General features: G+C 25.1%; 3 protein-coding genes across 5 annotated transcripts in view; 2 read left to right on the top strand and 1 right to left on the bottom strand.

The window, feature by feature from the left end:
* The window catches only part of LOC107070080 (PRL-1 phosphatase), a 56,046-nt gene extending 53,509 nt beyond the window's left edge, over positions 1 to 2,537 (top strand). For all 3 annotated transcript variants that reach the window (XM_015327943.2, XM_015327942.2, XM_015327944.2), the window contains exon 6: positions 64 to 2,537. In XM_015327943.2, the coding sequence (XP_015183429.1) occupies positions 64 to 175 (112 nt within the window). In that variant the 3' untranslated portion in view covers positions 176 to 2,537. The remainder of the gene's footprint in view (positions 1 to 63) is intronic.
* PI31 (Proteasome inhibitor 31 kDa) lies at positions 1,273 to 8,241 on the bottom strand. Its single transcript, XM_015327936.2, has 5 exons — positions 7,854 to 8,241; positions 7,483 to 7,632; positions 7,130 to 7,380; positions 6,911 to 7,069; positions 1,273 to 6,815 (listed from the first exon to the last, which is right to left on the bottom strand). Exons 1-5 carry the CDS (start codon positions 8,001 to 8,003, stop codon positions 6,686 to 6,688), a joined length of 840 nt encoding a protein of 279 aa, XP_015183422.1. The 5' UTR covers positions 8,004 to 8,241; the 3' UTR covers positions 1,273 to 6,685.
* A 65-nt stretch (positions 8,242 to 8,306) lies between these two features.
* Positions 8,307 to 11,228, top strand: LOC107070061 (uncharacterized). The gene is given in 6 exon segments (XM_089171988.1): positions 8,307 to 8,505; positions 8,704 to 8,826; positions 8,904 to 9,087; positions 9,170 to 10,494; positions 10,530 to 10,625; positions 10,628 to 11,228. Coding segments are annotated over 6 exon segments (2,220 nt in total). The 5' UTR covers positions 8,307 to 8,432; the 3' UTR covers positions 11,047 to 11,228.
* The last annotated feature ends 25 nt before the right edge of the window (positions 11,229 to 11,253 follow it).

Genomic DNA, 11,253 nt, shown 5'->3' on the forward strand with positions numbered 1-11,253 from the left:
GTTTCTTTTTTTTTTGTTTTCAATTAATAATAATAATAATAATAATTGAAATAATTCTTGTAGGAAAAGGCGAGGCGCTATTAATGCAAAACAGCTGGCCTACCTTGAGAAGTATCGTCCCAAATCGCGATTGAAGCTCAAAAATGGACAGAAAAATTCTTGCTGTATTCAGTAGATTTAAACTAAATAAAATCAACAAAAATATAACAAAGTAAACAAAAAAAAAAGGTAATAATAATAAGGAAAAGGATTATGGGAGGAATTAAAAGAGGAGAAGAAAGAAAAGTTAAAGGATAAACAAAACAAAATAAAAATAAAATAAAACAAACAACAACAAAAAAACGATCTTTTTCAAATGAACTTTAAAAATAATATTCATACTGATTGGTATACTTAAAATTGTATATGGGTTTCCTCGCCTGATAAATAAAACAAGTGACATTGTACCCGACACTCTTTCAAATGGCCTACCAGTGGAAATGCAACCAAACATGAGAGTCATTGCCAATGGGCGATGTTTAAATACCATCCCACGTGTCTAAAATAAGCAATCAGAGAGATAGAAAGAGAAAGAGAAAGATAGAAAGAGAAAGAGAAAGAGAGAGAGAGAGAGATAAAATAATTCAGGTGCTTTAAATCGTGGCACTTTTCATTTACGAAAGTTGTATATTTATTTTTGATACTTAACCCATATTGAATTCCATAGGACAAAATAATAAGCGTTTATATTGTAAGAACTGTACACCCTCTAACATTAAAGAACGAGTATTACCGAATACAGAAATAATAAATAAATTAATAATAATAATAATAATACATTTTTGCGCAATATATATATATATATATATATATATATATATATATATATATATATATTTTGTCAAATTTTTCAATCACATTTGAATAATAATTAAATAATATTGTATTATTGTATAAAATATATACTCTGAGATCATCTTCTTTTAACACTAGATATACCACCATTTTCTACCACACTAATCAAAATGACTGGTGTATAATAAAAAAAAAAAAAAAAAAAAAAAAAAAAAATACTTTTTGTGGCTTCCAGTCTTTGCTTACTTTTAAAAAATAACCAAAAAAAAATGTTGTAACAATAATAATGTTAATAGATATTTTTAAATTATTTACAGAAATCAAGTGTTAAACACGAAGTTGAAATTTTGAATTAAAATGGCGCTCTCCGATCAATTCAAAATGACAAGTCGTCTCTGGGTATATCTAGTGTTAACTTTTTTGATTTATGTTTTCCTGTTTGCTTTTTTTTTCTTTTCTTTTCTTTTCTTTTCTTTTTTTATTATCTTTCGTTTGATTTTATAATATACAAATAATAATAATAATACTTCGGAATAACTATCGATCTATTTTGTTAGAGAGTTCTGGAGGCCAATCCACACAGACTTACATATTAGTACAACACAACATCACGTTATACGATCGACGAAATAAAAATATATTTCAGCGTGCGACTGAATTGGAATGTTTTATCGTTTATTATTAAACCGATCGATCTCTGATGATGATGATGATGATGATTAATGATGATTAGAATGATGATTAGAATGATGATGATAATGAGAATGATGATGATGATGATGATAATGATGATGATGATGAACATGGTTCCTTTCGCGTTGAGATTATACTAATATAAATAAGCTGTGTGATAAAAATGATGCAGCTATTTTCCCGAGGAATTTACGTGCAATACAAAATGGCGCATAAGATTTTTTCCGAGATAAATCTTACATACAATATTACACAACACATAAAACAAACACACAAACACATACCAAGCATTGTAATAGCACCCATGTATATATCCGTTTAATGTTTAAACAAAAAGAAAGAAAAAAAAAATCAATTCGTTATTTGACTTTTTTTGCTTTTTTAGTCTTGTTTTTTTATTAATAACGAGGAAAAGATGAAAAACCAAAAGAAAAAACAAACAATCAATTTATTTTCGTTGTCGACGACGTTTAGGAGGGGTAGGGTGGGATGGGGTGGGGGGGGGGTAAATAAAAAATTAAAAAAAAAGTATCGCACTTTGCAAACGCAAGATAGAAAAATCAGAATTGATTTGTTTATTATTTTTTTTTTATTTCTTTTTTAAGAGAGTCTTCTCTTCTACGATATTAATAATGAAAAAAATTGATCATTTATTATTAAAAAAAAAAAAAAAAACCAAATAAATAAATAAATAAAAGGCATAGATCGACAAGGTGTGGTACTTAAGCTAAAACAATATAATAATATTAATTATTTCTATCTTATTTGACTTAACACACGAGAAGATCATTTGAAAAGAAAAGAAAAGAAAAGAAAAAAAAACAAACAAACAAATAAAAGCAAAAACAAAAAAATAAATAACCTAATTGTTGCAGAGAGTAAATTCTAAAAAAAAAAAAAAGACAAAAATAAAAAGAAAAAACGATCACACTTTATTCTTATAACGAAAATACTTACCCATTTATCTTGAGATATTAAAAAAAAAATAAAAAAAAACAAAAGAAAAAAGAGGAATAATAATAAAAATAAATAATAAATAAATAAATAAATAAATAAATAAAAAACAAAGAAGAAGAAGAAGAACGAAATAAAGAAAATAAAGAAAAAAAAAATGTTTATAGCTGTAAAATGTAAAATATTTGAAAGCTGACATAAAAAAAAATAAAAAAAAAACAGAAAAAAAAATAAAGAATGCGCGCGCGATTCATGCAATATAATAATAATAATAATAATAATAAAAACAAGAAAAGAAAAAAAAAGATAAAAAAAATATTTAGCGAAGCTGCTGTAAAAGACGCAATGTTTTCCCATTGTACGTGTACTTAAATGTACCCATCACCATTGTGGAGAAAATGCCTAATCTGTACAATATATAATATATAATGTAAGAGAGAGGATATCTCGACCGTTCTTGACAACACTAGATTAAATAATTGCGGTAATTAATAACAAAAAAAAAAAAAAAAAAAAAGAGGAAGAGAGAGATTAAGAGCGAGAGAGATGATAGAGATAAAGATAGAGAAAGATATAAAGAAAGGAAGAGATTGCGTTGCATTTCCAATGGAATGCCTTAAAAAAAAAATGGTGGGTGTTCTTAAATCTTATTGGACTTGGAATCTGCGTTAACTTGAACGGCAAAATATTGTGAAACCAATGCGAAGATAATTAAATAAACTCCAGAGCTGTATATCACTTATCGTAGCACAACGACAATTTTATCAATAATTTTACAACAACATCCTACGTTCTATAATACATATATATATATATATATATATTTAAATATATGTATATGTATACAATTTTAGAAATGTGTCTCATAAACAACTGTAATGCGTTTTTAATTGAAAAATAAATTTTTCTAATTATTCTCACCCGGTATAAATAAAAATCTATATAGTATCTATATATATATATATATATATATATATATAAATATAAATATAAATATATATTTGATAGAATTGTCGATGTTACTACACGCCACACTAAACTGTGTTCAAAAGATTAGAAAAAATTTCACTCCTAAAATAATAATATGAATGTAATAATAATAATAAAAAAAAAAAAGATTAGATTCGTTTCATTTAATAATAGTCCGTCGATCAATCGTGAACGTGAACACACACACACACACATATTTTTTTTTAATAATAAACAACAAAATAATAATTAACGCGTCCTAATTATTCGCGTTCCTTATTGTCCGTTCCATGCTTTTATAAAAAAAGCTCTGATAACTATATAAATATATATATATATTGATACGTTCTTATGCGACTATTGACATTTTTTTTTTTTTTTTGGTCAATCTTGTCGTATCTTTTTGTATAATTTTTTTTTTTTTTTTTTTCATTAACAAAATGACTGCTAAAGAACAAAACAAAAACAAAAAAAAACATAAAAGAAGAGAGTTGCCTGTGTTTATATCAATAATCTTGAAAATAAAACTAAAGACATATTTTTTTTTTTCTGCATCTCTAATAAGTATATGATGATGATGATGCTGCTGCATGCATGTGTATATGTATGTATGTATGTAAGTATGTATGTAATATTGTACAAAATATCGTGCTGTTGTTGTTGGTGTTGTGTTGTGTTGTGTACACATTCACCCGAACGATCACGGACTTTAAAAATGAAATGTTTAATCTGGTTTTACATACACACCTCCTGTTTTTGTAAGATTGAAAATAACTGCAATATTTTTTACCAGAGTACGGATGGAACGAGGGATTATTAATTAATTATAATTCGTATAACTCTAATTAACTTTTAAAAATAATAATTGAAAAGAAAAGAAAAGAAAAAAAAAGGTCACCTTTTTTTTCTTAAAACTTGTGAACAAACGAATTGTTCTCTCAATTCATACAATTTAATTCAAAAATTAATTCTAATTCGCTTAACACACACACACACACACACACACACACACATACACACCTACCTTAGTTCAATTATCGTAATTAAATTCATAATAATAATAATAATAATAAAAAAACAAAAACAAAATGACATTATTTTTAAGTCATGCAAATATTTGCAAGCAACAACAAAAATATATAGAATTTATTAATTAAATATATATTTTGTTTTTTTTTTTTTTAAATAATCATTAGGTATATCTGATATTATTATTATTATTATTATTATTATTATATATTTCTTTGAAAAAGTTACCATCTCTCTCAAATTTCGTATTATGTACTTCATTTTTTTTTTTTTTTTAATTATTGCTTTTAGTTTTATTATTATTAATATTATAATTATTATTATTATTACTATTATTATTATTATTATATATACATACATACGTCGATTCACTTCTTCAAGCGGCATACTTACTTCTTCGTCAATGAAGTAAACAAATGGAAAAATAAATAAAAAAAAAGAAAAGGATTGATTTTAGAAATTTTTTATCTGTGATACAATTTTTATTTTTATTTTTTTTTTTTTTTTTTTTATAAGAGAGAGAGAGAGTCAAAGTAAATGGAAAAATTTAATTGGACTTATATTGCGATCTCATTTTTCATAAATAATTGCATTAACGTTGTATAAAGAAGACGTATATATATAAATTATATATATATATATATATATATTTAGATAGATAGATAGATAGATAGAGAGAATGAAAAAGAAGAGAAAGATAAAGAGAAAGTGAAAGAAAGAGATAATAAATCGAATTTTTAAAGAAGAATTTATAAATATATCTAAATTAAGTTTAATATGAAAGAAAAAAAAAAAGAAAAAAGAAAATAGTTGTTCTCATCTCTATAAAAGCACCGAAACAAAAAAAAGGTGTTTAAAAAAAAAAATCCAATCTTAATTTTCTTTCCACCATTTTGTGATTTTCTTTTTTCTGTGCTTTTGATTTGTCTTCTTTCTTCAAATGAATTAATCTGCCAAGATAATAAATTTAATCAATTGTAAAAGATTTTTTTTTTTGGGGCAGATAGGAAAGTATGTGTTAAAGAAATAAAAAAAAAAAAATGGAGAACGATCCTAGTTAATGAGAGAGAAAGAGAGAGAGAGAGAGAGAGAGAGAGAGAGTACTCACAGAAATAATAATTAATTATGCATATTTAATAATTATGGCACTCGAAGAAATGAATCGAATCGCTTCTTATATAAAATATTTTGTCTTAATCAATTTTAAAGACATATTTTTTATTATTATTATTATTATTATTATTATTATTATTATTATTATTATTAGTAATGTAATTTTATCTGTAAATCATTTTGATAGTTACCATTTTCATGATGGTGACCACCATGATACAAATCACACGTTTTGTGTAATTACGAGTTTTTTTTTTGTTTGTTTTTTTTCATTTTATATTCAAATAAAATTTTCATTCAATGTGAATAACCAGAAACAGGAAACTAAAAAAAAAAAAAAAAACAAAAACCTTAGGTAACAAAAGAAATAATATCCTCTATTTTGAAAACATGGACGTAATATGAAATAATAAGGGGAAATAACAAGTCACACGTGTGACTTGTCCCTTTCAAATTGATTAAGCAACAAATAAATCAATTTTAAACGAGTTAGCGCAATTTTAACAAGATTATTATTATTATTATTATTATTATAATTATTATTATTATTATATATTTAATTTGTTAATGTAATTTACTATCTGTCACCATATTATTGACATTGAATTAAAACTAAATAAGAAAATCGTTTTGTTATATTGTAAACATCAGTAATAAAATAAAAAAAGAAAAAAAGAACAGAAGACGTTTTTGTGAGGAAAAGAAAGAAAGAAAGAAAGAAAAATAAATAAATAAATAAATGTTTGACGATAATTTTCAAAAATCATACACAAAGATTTTAAAATAAAATATGTTTCTACATACTACAAAGATCCCATGGTTCATAAAAATTATTATTATTATTATTATTATTATTATTATTATACATAACTTCACGATAAAATCACATGAAATCAATTTTTCTTTTTAAACAATATAATTACAAAAAAGAAAAAAAAAACAAACAAGAAATAATCAATTAATTAAATTAAAAAAAAAAAAAAAAAAAGAAGAGAATAAGTGGAAAAATGAAGGAATGAGAAAAATTGATAATTATCAAAACGAAATGTTTGTTAATTAAACATAATCCTTTTAACTTGAGCATTCCTTTTCTTTACATGAACATATCATTGTATCCTGGAGGTGAAAATTCATCGTTGTCAGGATTTTGTGATCTACGTGGCGTTAGATTTACGTCAGGTGGTCCAAAAGGATCAAACCTTGCTCCGGGTGGCACTGCTCCTCTACAACAATTGTTTTTTTTTTTTTTTTTTTTTTTTAAATGTGAAACTCTAAACAAAATAATGCACAATTTTGAAATGATATTTTGGAAACATACTGTGGTAATCTGCCAGGTACTCCTAAACCACCAATTCCTCTTGGATCTGTACCCCATCTGAATGGTTCAAAAAGCATTCCACCACCACCACCACCCCTACCTCCTCCAAATGGATTTAAATCTGCTCCACCAACTCTCCTTGGATCTTCTTCAGGTATCCTTTAATAAAAATATCATTATTAAAAATGAATAAAATTATCAATATATCAAATATATTACCAATGTCGTGAAGGATTCCTAGGAGGTGGATCAATATGAATATCCCTAGATTCACGTTCAACATTAGGAGTTAATGTTTGCGTTGATTGTTCCTTACAATTACTTGGATTTATAGGTTCTATAAGTTCTTTATTTAATTTATATAAAACTGTTGAATACGATGGTATCATTACTTCTAATGGACCATGAAGTTCACTGACGGTTTGTGCTAATGGAAAATTCACATTTGTTATTTTTTCATCTTCTATTCTCTGAAAACAAAAACAAAAACAAAAGAAGTATCTTATTAAAATAACAGTCTGTAGAATAAGATACATAACAGTTTGAAAAAATATTATATATTCTAATGTTACCAATAAATTCATAACCATATCTTCATCAGATTGTACTCCATAAAAAAGAAACAATTTGCCATCTTTTAAATAACGCAGTTTATAATTAGAACCCTTGTTCCATTCTTCTGGAAGTAATTCTGTGCCTTTTTCAGATGGTTCAAATGTTTTCTGAAATAATCAATAAAATAATTATTAATCATTTCTTGAAATGGTGCATAATCGTACATATTTGATTTGAATTGATAACGCAAACAGATTAAAAAGGTTAAATCATAGTGCAATATTATGCAATGATAAAAAATGACACGCAATAGTCTGTCCAATTGTAATATTTCTCTCCTATAAGGATAAATCAAATGTTTATTATATAATATTTCAATTATACTTACAGAAATTCCATATCCTAGACATTTAAAGCCACACTTTATGAGATACCAATGCACCAATAATATAATTGCATCTTCTTTTTTACGAATATCATTGTCAACAGTTTTTTGTAATAATTCAAAGCCATATTCGACCTTTATCTTGTCGGCCATTGTCAAACAATGCAATGACAATTATCTTTTTTACAGTTTTCAGTGTATAATAAGAGTCTCACTTGTTAGATTTACGATATACTCCCCATTACCAAAGTTACGTTAATAATAATTGTTTGTGCACGCGGATTTAACGTTTGTACAAAACAAGTGTGAAACAATTTGACCAAATGAAAACTTGAAATTTCCCGACTGATGTTATTACTGCAAGAAAAAAAAAATCCCTATCGTTTAATTTAAAATTTACTTCTTTTCGAATGATATGTAACCGGTAACGACCAATGTATAACCTATAACCGTAACCTGTTTTACCAAAGCAGCAGTACTAATGACACATGTTTATCATAACCTCAATTTGAAACACACTTATGAGATATAATTTTTTGAAAAAAAAAAAAAAAAGAAAAAAGATATTTCATCAAATAAAATATGTCTATGCTCGCAGAAACTCGAAGAAAACAAAAGTGGACGTTAAATCCACGTGGGAATAATTGGAGCAATGGTATGAAAAAAGGAAAAAAAAATCAAACCCAAATAACAATTAAATGTTATAAGAATAATAATGTTATTATATGTCTTTTTTTGTAATTTATTTTTAATCAATAATTAAATTTATTAATATTATTATAAATGTTATATATATATATAAAATATATTATAATTCAATAGGTTATGTTATGTTAATATATTACCATTTTAGATACCAATAAATTTGGACAAAGAATGTTAGAAAAAATGGGCTGGACAAGTGGCAAGGGTCTTGGTATTAATGAACAGGGTACAACAGAGCATGTACGAGTTAAAGTTAAAAATGATTCAGTTGGTATGTACAATATTTTATAAGTACATTCAAAATATAATTATTGTACAAATCTAACCAAGTTTTGAGTTGTTTGAAAGGTATTGGTTTTAAACATGAAGAAGATAAGGCATGGACAGAACATCAGAAAGCATTTGAAGATTTTTTGAGTTCTCTAAATGAAAATACAAATTCTGATACGATAAAGAAAATAAATGTTGAAACTTCTAGAACTACTACTCAATCATTAGAATTAAAATCTAAACAGAGTCGTGCACGAGTACAGTATGTATATTATATTATTATTATTATTTGTAAAATGTAAATATTGAATACATTTAATTGTAATCGATGAATCACTTGACAGCTATCAAAAATTTACACGAGGTAAAGATGTGAAGAAATACAGTGCAAAAGATTTAGCCGATATACTTGGAGATAAAGATATTTTGAATAAGGAAAATCAAATTGAAGAAACACAAGAAAAAGATACAAATACTGAACAAAACGTTGAAAATATTTCAGGAAGTGTGATTACTATAAACAAGGGTAGTATTACCGATTATTTTAAAAAGAAAACTTTGCAATTTCTTAAAGACAAAGATAATAGTAATAGAAATTCTGTAGATAAGGCTGACGATGAAATTGAACAACACAGAGGTTTTGGATTTTTATCCAAAAGTCCTAACAAGAAAAAAAACAATAAACCAAAGAACGAATGTAATTATACCTTTGATAATCCTGCTTTAGATTTACATAATAATAATAATGATGATGATACTGTTTTACAAGAGAATACAAAATGTTTGAAGAAGAGAAAAGGAAGGGATTCATCGTCAATTGAAAATGATATGATGCAAAGTTTAGATTATGAGGAAGAAAATTGTGCAAAAAAGATCAAGATTGATGACAATGATCAAAATTGTAATGAAGGTTTTATAAATATGGCTCTTGATTTAGATATTGATAATAATGAAAGTCATGTTACAAACAAATTTGAAATTTCAAGAATAAATCTTGGCGTTACGAATGGTGCATTAGATTTAACTGATGAAATAAAAGAAAAAAAACGAGTAACATTTAATAATCATGTGGAATACAGTACAGATTCTAATAAAAAGAAGAAACATACCGGTACACTTGATAAATTTGAAGTTGATTCTAAAAAACGTAATAAAAAGAAACAAAAACAATTAGTTAACACTGACGTTTCGAATAAAATTGGTATAATTAATGAAGCATTGGACATTAATTTAATTTCCGATGAATTAAATGATAATAAAGTTAATGAGAGTAAAAGTAAAAAGAATAATAAAAAGTTAATGAAACAACAAAGAATGTCTAATCTTGAAACGATAGAAGAAACATTGGAAGAAGCAGCAGCAGGTACAAACAATGTTAATGAAGTTGAAAATTCGGATAACAATTTAGATTCTAGTATAATTATTATTGAAGAAAATAATACAGAGATTAAAAAAGAAAAGAAGAAGAAGAAGAAGAAAAAGAATAAAAATATAAATCACGAAGTAGAGATCGATGATACTATCATTAATCAAATATCAGAAAATTTAAATAGTTCATCGAAGAAAAAAGAAAAAGTTAAAAAGAAAGATAAACACACGATAATGGATGATGATATTATTTGTGAAAAAGTTATAGAAAAGATAAGTAATAAAAAAAAAAATCAAAAGAGAAACATAGAAATGAAGAAGAAGAAGAAGAAGAAGAAGAAGAAGAAGAAAAAGATGTAACGATTGTATCATTGAATAAAGTCGATGAAGTTGTTGTAGATGTTAAAAAAAGTGTAGTAGTCGATGATAAGCTTAAAAAAAATTAAAACGTAAGCAAAAAAATGATAAAAAGCCTATAAATATAAATCTAGAATGTGAATTGGAAGAAAATGTCGATGATCAAAGTATAAATGATGAAGTTAAAGTACAAGCAGAAAATAAACATGATATAAATGATAAAGAAATGAATACTTTGAACGATACAAAAGAAGATCTTGGAACAATGAATGTTGTGAACAATTCAAAAATGCAATTACCACCAAGTAAAAAATTATCACGTAATAAATTACCGAGAATTAAGTACGAAGAAAATATGAGAAATAGATTTTTTATAGAAAGTTCGAGAAATTATAAAAAGATAATAAGATCGCAGAAAAATTTAAATAACATAGTCCATTTTCCAGGTTCTAATTTGAATAAAATAAAAGATTACGGTGTGGATTTAATTCAATAATTTATGATTATTTAGATTTGTTCATTACTGAGATAACTAATAGTGATAATAATAATTATTTATTTGTACTTCTAAGTATGTATTTCGTTTTTCAAAATGTATAATAAAATGTACTTCTGTATAATCATCGAGTTTTCTCGAACTCTGAAGAATTTAATATATTAAATCTTTTCTGTATATTATTCAAATTTATTTTTATAATTCAAT

This window comes from Polistes dominula, unplaced genomic scaffold (genome assembly GCF_049000335.1).
Source record: "Polistes dominula isolate Pdom_NZ unplaced genomic scaffold, Pdom_raw_medaka contig_73, whole genome shotgun sequence".
Taxonomy (NCBI): domain Eukaryota; kingdom Metazoa; phylum Arthropoda; class Insecta; order Hymenoptera; family Vespidae; genus Polistes; species Polistes dominula.